The sequence below is a fragment of the Petaurus breviceps genome, unplaced genomic scaffold (genome assembly GCF_028583685.1).
Source record: "Petaurus breviceps papuanus isolate PSGF00001 unplaced genomic scaffold, PetGlider_PUasm1.0 186, whole genome shotgun sequence".
Classification (NCBI taxonomy): Eukaryota; Metazoa; Chordata; class Mammalia; order Diprotodontia; family Petauridae; genus Petaurus; species Petaurus breviceps.
The window spans coordinates 3801732-3816301 of NW_027185798.1; the positions used below are offsets into that span (position 1 = coordinate 3801732).

Genomic DNA, 14570 nt, shown 5'->3' on the forward strand with positions numbered 1-14570 from the left:
TAAGTACCATGGAAACAACTCTCAATTTGTACTGAGTAAGTAAATCTCTGAAAGCCCAGTCATGGGCATTTGGATATATTATTCTCTCAATGAAGCCATTTAAAAATCTGCCAAACACCTTCCAACAAAGATGGAAGGATTAAGGACACCAACAAATGCCAACCCTTCCTTTCTTCTTCTTCCTTCTAAGAAAACATGAACAAACGATCCAAATGGAGAAGTAGAAGCTATCCTCTTCCTACGTGGGGCTGAGTGATCAGTATCAACCAGAAAGAGAACTGGATCCAGGGCCATGCCAACATGCATCTCTTCCCAGGTGTATGTAGGAAGGTTATTCTCCAGAACTTGCCCACAGAATTTGTATTCTGTTATCATTAAGCGATAGCAGGAATGGGGTGGAATTAGGTGTCCAGAGTGTTGAAGAACATATTCAGAGTTTAAGGAATTATGGGGGGGGGTGGAACTTACTGAATAGCTCAACACAAGTCTGGGAGCATATTGCTTCCCACTGTGTTCCATCCTACATGGGACATCTCTCCATATATAGACCCTGCCCGACATATCTCTATTCCCATTCAGATTCAGAACAGTAGAACTGAGGGGACTTTCAGATTATTTTATCCAACCCAGTAATTTTGCAGATGAGGAAACTAAAGTCTTGAGAGTTCTTCAACCCAATACAAAATCTGTATCTCTTATGAAACTGCTCCCACTCAATTTAAGGTGCCATGACCTCTGCCTCCTCTGAACTGATTATCATGTCATCATTATTCCTACTGCTGCTGCAGTGATTAACCTGGTTATTTAGCATGAGGACTAAGGAAGGGGGGGTCTGGTCACTATGCGGGTTAGCTGGCTTCAGGTCCAAAGCCCTGGAGTGCAATTCTCATGCCAGATGGGGAGGGACTGATTCAAGTCAACAAGCATTTTGTAAGTAACTTATTCATTGTGTGTCAGGCACTGTTATACCCCAAATGCTGGAGGACACAAAGACAAAATGGGCCCTGTCCTCAAGAAGGCTACATTCTGCTGGGGGAGACAATCTGAATATAACAGCATCTATAAAATACATGCACATTAAATGCAAGCTCACTGCAGAGGTTGAGGGCCCTAACAATGGTGGAGATCAGAAAAGGCATGGTGGGCATGCCCTAAACTGTGCTCTGACAGCAGCTGGGGACTCGACATGAAGGAAAACATTATAGACATGGAGGACACACTGCAAAGTCTCAGAGATGAGAGAGGGGATGCTGTGTATGGGGCAAGGCCAGTTTGGCTAAAAGGGGGGTAATAATGTAAAGAACTTCCCCAAAGTTCTGTGAGTGTCTACTTAAGAGAGTGTCCTATGAAGGACTGGGGGGGGGAAGGGATCAGCACTTTCATGGTGCCAAGAGGACTGGTTACTGGGGTACGTGGCAGTTGGTGCATTCGAGTCTTGTTTCCCTTGAGTATCATCTGGGTCAGCTTCACAGAGCACATGATGCAACATAAGCCGTGTCATGTTCTTAAGAGGCTGGATGTTTGGACTACCTTTATAAAGGGAACTTTGAACATTGTGTGTTTTCTGAAAATTTGGGCCAATGAAGGGGGCTAAGGAAAACCGTTATCATTGCTACTATTCACTCACATCAGACTCTCTGTGACCCCACTTGCAGTTTTCTTGCCAAAGATACTGGAGGGGTTTGCCATTTCCTTCTCCAGCTCATTTTATGGATAAGGAAACTGAGGCAAACAGGGTGAAGTGAGTTGCCCAGGGTCACACAGCTAGTAAGTTGTCTAAGGCCAGATTTGAACTCAGGGAGATGAGTCCTCCTGACATTCCATCCACTGCACCATCTATCTGCCCTCGGTACAAAATTATGCCAAGGAAAAATTGCTTCACCTCCACAACACTAATTAATCCCTGAAGAGAAGTGTCCAAGGAGCACCTACTCAAAGGCAAAGCAGTCTGTGATTTCCTTGTACAAGGGACACCCTCACACCTCTAATCCCTGATCCCAGAGATGTCCTCTTTTGGGACCCTTTGTGGTAGGGTCCTTTCAAGGCACCCAAGTATGGTATGGGCCAATGGGGCAACCCTAAAGCTTTAAAGGTAATGAATAAATGAAAGGATCATTTTACATTCATATGCAACAATCTCTACTGTGTATTTGTTCTCGGGGAAACTATTGGCATATACTGACATTCTTGCAAAAAGTCCCAAGGCAATAGGACTGGACCTCATCTGTTTCTATACTGAGGTTCACATGGGGCCTGAAATGAGGAGTGATGCATGTCTCAACAAGGTCAGACACCCATTCTCCTTCCCTTGAGCCTGTTAAAAAAACTTACAAGTCCTAAGCCTGCCCCAGTCCACCTCCAACCGGAACAAACCCCTTCAGAAAAGGTGGGGCACAAATCAGGAGGCAACCTGAGCCTGGGGAGGTGCTGGAGTGAGGGAGTCACCCACACAAGAAGCCATTACATTTCTCTTTTGGTGCTGGGCTGCTCCGCAGCACATTTTCTCATCTTCTTCAATGACCAAGGCTTAAACTAAATCATATTAAAATAAAAATGCAATGGTTTTCTTCCTTTGTTTATTAGAGTATGGCTATTGAGTTTTATTAAAAGATCACAGTTCCCATCACATACATAAGCAACCAGCTATTCCCCCTACACCTAAGAACAGCCCTAGCAGAAGACACAATAGTGTCACCCTCAGAGGGTAGGGGACATGCCAACTGCACTTGTATCCAGTCAATCAACCAATCAACAAGCATTTAATGAGCACTTATACCCTAGGCACCATGCCAGGCACTGGAGACACAAATGCAAAGAATAAAATAATCCCTTGTCTCAAGGAGCTTACATTCTAATGGGAAACAGGTACTGTTAGCTATTAAAGTTTCAGTTCGCACCAAGACATCTGGGACATCTTGTATGAGCACACTTGAGCATACACAGAATAAATACAAAGGCAATAAAACCAAATGAATACCGAGTTGATAATACAAGGTGTTAAGGGAGGGAGCATGCTAGTGGTCGGGGAAGAGGACTGGAATGGTTTGTCTAAGATGGTGCTTGGGCCCTGTCCTGAACAAAGAGAAGGATCCTATAAGGTAGGTGGCAGGAGTGAGGACATGCCAAACATGAGGGACCAGATGGTTCAAGGGCACATAGATGGTAGACAGAGTGAGGAAGACAGAGAAGGCCAGAAGGGGAGCAATGTTCAATGAGGCTGGCAAGGTCAAAGTTGAGCCACACTGGGTAGGACTTTACAAGGGAAGAAAAGCAATCTACATTTTGTCCTGGAGGCAATGAACCAGTGGAAGATCAGATCTGTACTTAAGGAAAATCACTCAGACAACAGCTTTGGAGATGAATTGGAGTAGAGAGAAATGTGAGGCAGAAAGGTTAATTAGGAAGCTGCTGCCATAATCTAGGAAAGAGTTGATAAGTCTTGGCTGTGGGTCTGATGAAATAGACTGTGGAGATAGAAAGGGCAAGACTTGGCAAGTGACTGGCTATGTGGGGGAGGGAGATTGGAGGAATTCTGGTACCTTTGGCAGAGCTAGAGGAGCTTGGGAGGCCGTGCCCATGTAATCTGAGGGCACGAGGCTGACCCTATCACTGGGCTCAATGTCCTGACATGTCCCTGACACTCCCGTCCCCTCCCCCTCTGGATCAGTGTCACAGCTATGGATGTCCCAAACCCTAGGGTGGACAGTGAAGGGTCATTTCCAAAAACTTGAGGTTGGTAAAGTCAAAGGTGACATGGCCAAAGTTGTAATGCTGAGCCTTGGGGAGTAGTGGCCAGGGACAATGTTACTCTCCTAGGAGGCTTGGCTTTGAATTTTCAGTGAATGAATGTGTGCGCACGCACATGCACGCGTGCACGCACACACACATACACACACATTTTAAGAGTAGGCTGAAACGTCAGCATCATCCTGGATTTCAATCAATCAGCTTGACGCATGAATGAAATAGCCGACCCCTCAACCCTTCTTGTGCCCTCTTCCATGTGTTCTTTATATCAGTGCTCAACAGACCGGGAGGCTCAGTGGATTCATTTCCTGTCCATGCTGGGGCTCCAGTTGGAGGAAAGAAAACAAAATGAAACAAAACACACCCATATGACAAACTTATTATTCCCTGATGGTTGAACCTACCAGCATTGTTCGTGTCAAAGCCTCCCTCATTGTCCCGTATAGGCCAACGTGTTATGAGAAGTGGTCTTCTAAAGCATTGGTAGAAGGAGTTGTTTTAATTTCTGTCTACATCAGCTGGATTTCAGGAATGTATAGCAGTTTGTCATGGCTCTGTGGACTGAGGTGGATATTGGATGGGATTTTATAAGATCACAAAGTGAGACTGGAAAAATCAGAGGCACATTTTCCAATAAAGGGTGATGGAAGTCTGTCCTATGCCTTCCTTCTCAGGGAATGCTAGGAAAGGCATCCCATTATAAACTCCAGTGCTGGTTTTAAAAGGAGATTCTTCTGGAAACACTCCAGTACTGAAAGGCACATATTGAATCGGTTTTCTCACCCATTCAAGCTTAGATCACAGGAAAGGGCACTTGATAAAGGTATCACGAGAAAACATGGGATTTAGAGCTGCTTTTCTTGATGTGAATAGACAAGGTGAGAAAGCAACACACAGAACTGGAAAAGTCATTGTCACTGATGCTCCTGAATGTGCTGGGCCTGAGGAGGTAGCAGACCCCAAGGCTCTCAAGGAAGCAGAGGAACACAGGGCAAAGGCACATTTCTCCCATCATGCTCATGTATCCTGCCACCTGTGCTACTAAAATGAAGAACTGAGACACTGAGGAAGGCTCTTGTGGCGCGTTTCATGCCAGTTTTTTTGTAGATGCAATGGAGACACAGAGAGATGGGACTCTGGTCATCGAGGTCAACCACAAACCGAACAATGTAAAGGCTTCTTTTGGGCAGCTCTCTACCCTCCATCCTCACTGATAGAGCAGAAGACCACACGCAACTCACAGGATCCTAGGTTGGAGGCAGAAGAGAACTGAGAGCACATCTAGCTTAGCGCCCTCACTTTACAAGGAGGTTGTGATTTATACAACATAACCCTGGCAAAAACTGTAATTGGCAGAACCCATGTTCTCCAACTCTGCTGCAAAAGAAAAACTGTGCCCCGTAGAATTTTTGAATCTTCTATCCTATGGGACTTACTTTCTTAAAGATTAGAAAGGAAAACAGGAGTTGGGGGGAGGGCAAAGATCTTTCAGTGGAAGGTTGTGGCATGCTGCCAGAAACCCTCCTCAAGACCAAGTTCACTTGATCCAAATGGAATCCCCTTCTCATTTCAGGACTCACATTTTACTAATGAGGAAACTGAGGCTCCAAGAGGTGAGTGCTCCCCATGTCTTCTCAGTGAGAATGGAATTCAAAGCAAACCACACCGTGCGCAGGTGACCTATTGGAGGGGAGCCAGGATAGAGCTCGAGTCAGGTAGAAAGCAACTCAAGTTCCTTTGTGTGAACCCTCAAGTGCATGTTACTGGAGAATTTCCAGATGGAGGAAGGGTGAGGAGGGAGCTGAGGGAGGATGTGCTCTGAGCAACTGAAGGGGGGCTGGCTTAGGTGAGATGTCTGGACACCGACCAGAGGCCCAAACTACTGATTTAGCATTTTAATTTCTCTATCTCTCATGGCCATGGGTCAGGGGCCAGCACTCTCTAAAGCCTGGAACCGTGAGAGAAGTAGCTGACTCACATGACTTACTTCAGCCAGGAGGTCATCTCTGAGGTAAAACTAGGGAGGAACATTCAGGATCATCTAATCCAACTCATCCGTTTGCAGGTGAGGAAAGTGAGGCCTTGAGAGTTAGTGACTGGCCCAAGGTCATGCAGGTGCTAAGTGTAAAACCAGAGTTAGAACCCAAGGCCTTGGCCCTGCAATCTAACCCTCTTCCCACAGTCTCTTCTGCCTCCCAAAGGTGAATAGGAAAGCACAGAAGCCCTGGGCTTCCCCCAACCTTGGAGCTTCCACTCCTTCATGCACTAAGCACCTGGCACAAAAGGCATGAGGTTGCTGTCCCACCTCACACTCAAAAGATTGTTCCAGTTCCAGGTTCTGGCTCCCTTGCCTGGCCTGGCCCTTGGCCTAGCAAACTGCCTGGCCTCAGGGAACCTTCTTCACCAAAAAGGGAATGGGAGGCTTGGGACCCATGATCTAGTAGGCTGGGGCTCAAGGGTCCTCAGAGCAGCAGCACCCCTAGAAGCTGACCTCTTCCTAGGCTTCTCTATCCACAATGGGATGGAATGGCCTCTGGCCCCACCTATTTCAGGGCAGAGCTGATGCTGCTCCATCAGACTGATATCAGGAGTGCACTGCCACCATAAGTTCACCTCTTCACTCCACAGCAATGGGACCTGGCTTCCATGGAGACTGATTCCTGGAGGCCATTCCCTGGACCACCCAGAGCATGTGAGAGATAAGGGAGATGGGAAAGAAGAGACTGCAGGGGAAGAAACCTAGGTCCTGACCAATGGTCTGGTTATGCCACGTTCTTCTAACATCCACACCAGTGGATTTTAACTCTGTAGTCTTACTTTTGTTCCAAATTTTGTTTTCCCTGATTAAAGTACATGTATTTATGGGTATTTTCTTTTGGTCACTGCTTCATGTCTCTCCAACCACTCCCCCAAAACACCAGAACTTTGGAATGCTCCATAATAGCAGGTTGGGAAGGGGATCGCAATGGAGACAGAGAATTCCCAAATCACTGCGTTCCCACAGAACACATTTTCCCATAATGTACCTAAACCAGAGCTCATAAGGATGAAGCAGGCTTTTATGAGCTGGCCTTGGGTCCTGTCTATCATTGTAGCATTGCTGTCCTAACAATGATGCACTTAAGATGTGCTCTGAGTTCCAAACAATGTGCTTGCAAATGAACTTCTGGAACACAACCCATTTCAAATTATGGACTATGTGCATTGTGAGTTATACTCAATAGGCGATTCTTTTAGAGCATACAATTTTATGTCAGTAAAAATACTGCTTACATAATGCAGCTAAGGCTCGTCATCATTCTGAGGATGCCTGAAGAGGGGTGCCAGTTGAGCACAGGGCTCCCCTATAAACCACCACTCAAATCACTGTCCCCACAGGGAGATGGGCCTGGGGACAAGAGTCTCTCCAGTGGGAAATAAGGGATTTCTTTCTCTGAATGATCTAGGTCACCTGAAAGAAAAGGCTCTTCCAAGCTGGAGTTTCTTATCAGAGGCTGGGGTATTTAGAGAGAACTACTGGGGTCTATGAAATTCTTAATTTTTTTTTAAAATAGAGTGGTAGATCAGTGGAACAGATTAGGCATACAATACAGAACAGTAAATAATCACAGTAATCTAGTGTTTGACAAATCCAAAGATACAAAATTGGGGGATAAGAAATTACTTTTTGACAAAAATTGCTGAGAAAACTGGAAAGTATTTTGGCAGAAACTAGGTATATAGCAACATTTCACACAGTTTACCAAGATAAGGTCAAAATGGATACATAATTTAGAAATAAACAGTGATATTATAAGCAAATTAAGAGAGTATAGAATAGTTTACCTGTCATATTTATGGATAAGGGAATAATTTATGACCAAATGAGATATAGAGAGCATTATGGGGTATAAAATGAATAATTTTGATTACATCAAAGTAAAAAGATTTTACACAAACAAAACCAATGAAGCCAAGATTAGAAGGAAAGCAGGAAACCAGAGGAAAATATTACAGCAAGTTTCTCTGACAAAGGTCTGATTTCTCAAATATGTAGAGAACTGAGACAAATTTATAAGACTACAAGACATTCCCCAATTGATAAATGGTCAAAGAATGTGAACAGGCTGTTTTCAGAAGAAGAAATCAAAGCTGTCTATAGTCATATTAAAAAAAATGACCTCAATCACAATTGATTAGAGAAATGCAAATTACAATAACTTTAAGGTACAGCTCATACCTATCAGATTGACTAATATGACAGAAAAGGAAAATGACAAATGTTGGAGGGAATATGGAAAAATTGAGACACTAATGCACTATTAGTAGACTTGTGAACTGAGAAATTTGGAGAGCAATTTGGGACGATGCCCATAGGACTATAAAACTGTATATACCCTTTGACCCAGCAATACCACTACTAGGTCTATATCCCAAAGAGATCAAAGAGAAAGGAAAAGGACCTATATTTATAAAAATATTTATAGCAGCTCTTTTGTGACGGCAAAGAATTGGAAATTGAAAGGATGCTCATTCACTGGGGTATGGCTGAACAAGTTGTGGGATATGATTGTTATTAAATACTATTCTGCTATAGGAAATGTCAAGCAGGATGCTTTCAGAAAGTCCTGTACACACTTACATGAACTGATACAAAGTGAAATAAGCAGAACCAGCAGAAAATTGTACATAGTAACAGCAAGATTGTATGATGATCAGCTACGAATGACTTGGTTATTCTCAGCAATGCAATGATCCAAGGAAATTCCAAAAGACTCATGATGAAAATGTTATCCACCTTCAAAGAAAGAATTTATGGTATATGAATGCTGATTTCTGTGTTTTCTTTTGCAACATGGCTAATATGGAAATGGGCTACATGACTACACATGTATAATCCATATCAAATTGCTTGCTTTCTCAAGAGGGGGGTGGGAAGGAAGGGAAAGAATTTGGAATTCAAAATTTTTTTTTAAAAAGTCCAAATTTTTTGTTTACATATAATTGAGAAAAATTGCCAATCATGCTGTGGTTACTGATCTAGAGCCAGGCATCCTGGAGAATGAAATCAAATGGCCCTTGGGAAGCATCACTTAACAATAAGGTTAGTAAAGGTGATAGAATTCCAGGGAGTTATTTAAGATCCAAAAAGATGCTACTGTTAAAGTGTTGCACTCAATGAGCCAGCAAATTTGGAAAACAACAGTGGCTACAGGACTAGAAAAGATCAGTTGCTATTCCAATCCTAAAAATGGCGATGTCGAGGGATATTCAAATTACTGAACAAATGCACTCATTTCACATGGTTAGGCTTAAGATTCTGTAAGCTGCGCTTCAGCAGCATGAACCGAGTTAGCAGAAGAGCAGGATGGTTTTTAAAGAGGCAGAGGAAATAGAGACCAAATTGCCAACAATTGATGAATTATGGAGAAAGCAAGGGAGTTTCAGAAAAACATCTGCTTCTGTTTCATTGACTACACTAAAGCTTCTGACTGTGTGGATCACAACAAAATGTGGCAAATCCTCAGAGGGGAGGGCTAGATCATCTTCTTATCTCCTAAAGAGTATACATGTGGGCCAAAAAGCAACAGTCAGAACTAAACATGAAACAAGTGATTGGTTTAAGAGTATGGCAAACTTTATATTATCACCTTATCTAATTTAACTTCTATGCAGAGTACATCATGCAAAAAGCCAGGCTGGATGAATCAAAGGCCAGAATTAAGTTTCTGGGAGACATATCAACAATCTCAGACATGCGGACAATGCCACTCTGATGGCAGAAAGTGAAGAGGAATTAAGAAGCCTCTTGATGAGGGTGAAAGAAGGGAGTGTAAAAGCTAACTTGAAGCTTAACATCAAAAAAGCTAAAATCCCCACAATGGGTCCTATCACTTTCTGGCAGAGGGAGAAGAAATGGAGGTAATGCCAGATTTTATACTCTTGGGCTCTGAGATCAGGGCAGACAGTGACTGCAGCCATGAAATGCAAAGACACTTGCTCCTTGGAAGGAAAGTTATAGCAAATCTGGACAGCCGACTAAAAAGCAGAGACATCACCTTGCCAACAAAAGTCTGTATAGTCAAACCTATGATTTCTCTTGTAGAAATGTATGGCTGTGAGTGTTGGACATGGTAAGGAAAGCTGAGCACCACAGAATCAACACTTTCAAATTGCGGTCTGGAGAAAACTTTTGAGAGTTTCTTGTACAGCAAAGAGGTGAAATCAGTCAATACTTGAAGAAACTAATTCAGGCTATTCACTGAAAGGACAAATATTCTGGCCGCATAATGAGAAGATGGAACTCAATGGAAAAGACACTGGTGTTGGAAAAGATTGAAGGCAAAAGGAAAAGGGGAGGTCAAAGATGAGATGGATAGTGTCATGGAAACAACAAACATGAACTTGGAAAAACTTAGAGAGAGACAGTGGAGGAAAGAAGAGCCTGGTGTGCTGTGGTCTGTAGGGTTATGAAGAACTGGACATGACTAAACAACAATAATGATTGAGGAAAAAATTAACTTTAAAAAATAAAAGAAAAAAAACATTGATTTTAGGAACTTCAGTAGATTATGGGGAGTATATGGATAAAATGGGAAAGATTATCTCCTCAGGCTGAGCACCCCAGCACCCCAGGAGATAATTCAATGTAACCAGGTCTTATGGCTGGGTGAATCATACAAGGCCTCACCTTCTTTCTCTTCTTCCCTTCCCACTTTTCTTCAGGCCATTTTGTCATTCTCCTCCTTCCCCTCCCCCAAGTGCCCCCCCTTCCCCAATCAGGAGCTATCTTCCTCTCCATTAAGAATTCATCAGCAAGCTCTTGATTTTCCAGGACCCTTATGCTGATCTCTCTGCCTTGTCAGCAAGCCCTCTCGATCTGCCTAGGAGCCCGGTGAAAACAAAGCAGACAAAGCATAGCCAGGTCATCATCCCCACCTGTAAAACTGGGCCAACTACCTGCATCTGAAAATCCAGCCATTTCTTGAGGAGAGCTGGAGTACGTCAAGGTTTCCCTGCTAATTCCATCAAGGTTTCCCTGCTAATTCTTCAAATGGCTTCGATCTTAAGGCAGTATGGAACACAGGAGACAGAGCTAGCCTCAGAGGGAAGCCCCGAGTTCAGTCCCCTGACACATATATGCTGCAGGATCCTGGGCAAGTCACGTTAACTTCTCAGTGTCCAGACAATTCCTTAAGACCGTGAATTCTGTAGGCCTGTCCAATATGCACTGTAGATGAGATTCCTTCTCTGGGCGTCCCTATCCTAACAGAAATCATGCATCCAGTCCCTGCTCCTACACAGTAATGATCATAGGAGCTAGCATGGACATGATGCTTTAAGGGTTATAAAGCACATAAATGATCATCTCATTTGAAAATATAAAATTAAACTTAAATAAACACACACATGTACATATATGTGCACCTACACATATACACACTGTAATTATCACCCAAGATGAGAAGGCAGGGTTAGATTATAATCTGCCTCACTGGGGGAGGACCCATATCACTGGCGTCATGGATCTGTTGAGGTATCAAGCATGGTATGTATGTATACACATGCATGTATATATATATAATATACATATATAATACATAATGCTGGCTTACGTGGATAATAGGTATTTTCTCACTGGGAGGTCTAATACAAGTCTAAACCATGTAACACATTCCCGTTCACTCAGACATGCACATATAATGCAACGTAAAGTCTTAGAGAATTACTTGGGCACTGAGAGGTTAAGTGACTTGACCAGAGTCATACAGCCAGGATGTGTCAGAGTGGACACTGAGTACAGATCTTTTAAGGGCAGCCAGATGGAGCAGTGAATAGAGCATAAACCTGGAGGCCAAAGACCCAAGTTCAAATCTGGCTTCAGACACTTATTTAGGTATACAAACTTGGACAAGGCACTTAAAAAAATAAACAAAAAAACCCTATGTCTGCCTCAGTTTCCTCATCTGTAAAATGGGGCTAATAAGGACCCCTTCCTTCTAGGATTACTGGGAGAATAAAAATGAGTTACTCTTTGTAAAGCACTTTTTGAAAGTACTATATAATGCTAGTTATTAGTATTATTCTCAGTTTCTCCGCCCACTACATATTGCTGCTTCATAATATATAGGTTTTTTTTAATCACACATCTGTACATTTATCAATCATTAAAACATGTACATTCTTTTCTGTCATAGCCACGTCTCTTCTTTTTGTATTAATGACTGCCATCCACGAAACAAACAAGCAAAAAATCCAAGCATGATGAGGTTATCTAAGGATAGGGCCCATAGAGTTTTTTAAATTCATTAAGCTCTCCGCCCATATCCAGGAACAGGAAGTCTGGAAATCCCTCTTGCCTGAATTGTGAACTACTGAGTTCCACAGTTTCACCTGACCCTGCTCTCTCCGGGAGAGTCACAGACCTCAACAAAAATTGCTAAAAGATGCCAAGGGGAGCCATTTGAGGTGCAAGGTCATAGTCATTTTCTCACTAGAGGAAGGGAAGAGAATCTGAGCAGACGGTGCACACCCCTGGAGCCTCATGCCTTGGAGGAGACAGCGGAGGAAAGAAGGACCTGGCCTGCTATGGTCCATGGGGCCATGAAGAGTTTGACACCTGGAAACAACAGAATTGATCTCACACCACCACCACCCCCCTTCAGATTTGAGAAACGAATTTAGCGAATGCCAGTCACTCGCCACCCCCCACTGCTACTCTGATCCCTGTGTGTCCCTGGTACCAATTCTGATGACTGCCATCAAACAAGATCTCTTCCCCTGGATCCCCTGCATCCTCGGGGACTGAGGTAAATTGCAGGACAAATAACAGCAAAAGGTCTATTGATTCCCTTGAGATATGAATCTCTTCATTATGGATTCAGTCATGGATCTTCATCTTGACCTTGGCCTTCTCCTTCTTACTGACTCTTGGAAGGAACCAGGAAGACCTTCTGAGGAGGCCTTGGGGAGGTGCCTCCCTGACCTTCTCCAAGCAGTGGGTGGAATGCCCACCTTGACAAGATAACTGACCTATGTGCACCCTTAGCTTGTAGATGGCATTGTCAGGCCTGTTGCCTGCTCAGCTCAGCTGGTCCAAGCCTGCCTCCCAGCACACATGTGACTTGGAATTGACTTACAAAATGAGGGGGAAAAAAGCAGAAAACTGAATATGCACTTCCAAAATGGAGGAGAGGAGAGAAAAGGAAAGGAGGGCAGAGCCTGCTTGTGCTGCCCTTCTCTCTGGCGCCCACCACACTTTCCCCAGACAGACCCCATCAGCGTCACTCACCCTCTTCACAGTTACTTCCAGCAAACCCGGGGCAGCATCTCCACTCCAGAGCTGTCACAGTCCGGTAAGACACTCTGTAGGTGGGTCTGAGCAGGGTCCTGTAACTAACACAAAAGAGCAGTTAGCAGAGGGCAGACCTCCGTCCCCAGCCTGACCTCACGTCTGCACACACTGGGAGCACTATCTCTGATGGAACACTGCAGTGCTCCTCCTGACTAAAGCAGCTGTCTAGGCCTAGGGCCTTTGTCTGCCCTGACACCCACCTAGAGAGACGTCCCAGCCTCCTCCTCCTCGAGATCTCAGCGTGGCTCTGTCATACATACACATACGTACGTTTGCTTATCTTTCTGAGCCTACTTTCCAGTCTGTACCAAATGAACACTGATTCTGGACCCAGAGAACTTGGGTTCAAATTCCACTTTGAGAACTATTTGTGTAACTCTGAAGAAGGCACGAAACCTCCTTGGGCCTCTGTTTCCTCATCTGTAAAATAAAGGGACTGACCTAGCTGGCTTCTGGGGATCCTTGCAGTCTAAACCTGATCCTACAGTACCCCCTGGGTCCCTCCCATACATACTCACCTCTTTCACTCCCCAATCTTAATCCTATAGTTAACCATCTCAGTCTACACTCTCCTCAGGACTTGAGCCCCTTTGCTCCCTCACCCAGCAGTGCTCAAACTCTGCCAGACCCCTCCTTCTTCTATAGCTATATGATGAACAAAGCTGGAGAAAATCGTACGATCAAGCAGACTGGAGACAGTACAAACTGATGTCATCTAAATTCAGCTAGGCCTTGAGATCTGTATTCTCTACCCCACTCCCCACAGAGCCTGTTCCAAGCCTTGTCTTCTCTCCTCAGGCCTCCCACCCCAGCCCCTTCCCTATCTCTCTTCACTGAGGGCCTCATTTCATACTTTGCTGAGAAAAATAGAGACCATTCGCTAGGAGCTCCCTCTTCTCCTCTGCTTCCCTTCTCTATATCTCAAAACCTCTTGACATCATCTCTCATTCTTTCCTCCTTTACTCCAGTCTCCAATAGAGAGATAATCCTTCTCCTCTTTAAGGTGAACTCCTCATGTGATGGGGGATGGGGAAAGCATTTATAAAACACCTACTATGTGCCAGGCATTATGCTGAGGGCTTCACAAATATTATCTTATTCGATAAGTCTTATTCCCTCCTATCATCTCCAGTTGATTGCCTGAACAGCCATCCCTCCTATCCAATTTTCACTCTCTCCTTACCTACTGCTTTCTTCCCTGCTGCTTTCAAACACACATGCAAGGCTTTCCCATCCTGAAAAGACAATCACTAGACCCTTCCATACCCTTGAACTCTCATCTTCTCCTTTCATCTAGCCATATTGTTCCATATGTCAGGCACTGTGCTAAGCACTGGGGAGAAATGGAAAGGTCCCTGCACCGTATCTCAGAATACAGTTTTGAAATGAAGTAAAACAGAGAGTATTAAAAGTTATCAAAAGATTTAGCTATCAAAGTATAGTTTTAAATCAAGTTAATGAACCCCAGCTTAAGAACCCCTGAATAAGA

At 44.0% G+C, this 14570-nt stretch overlaps 1 protein-coding gene across 5 annotated transcripts in view; it reads right to left on the reverse strand.

Moving 5' to 3' along the window:
- Positions 1–14570, reverse strand: part of COL26A1 (collagen type XXVI alpha 1 chain) — a 278588-nt gene that overhangs the window by 181584 nt on the left and 82434 nt on the right. For 4 of the 5 annotated variants that reach the window (XM_069089404.1, XM_069089401.1, XM_069089405.1 and 1 more), the window contains exon 3: positions 13019–13122. In XM_069089404.1, coding sequence (XP_068945505.1) covers positions 13019–13122 — 104 coding nt within the window. The remainder of the gene's footprint in view (positions 1–13018; positions 13123–14570) is intronic. The other variant, XM_069089402.1, reaches the window with a different exon arrangement.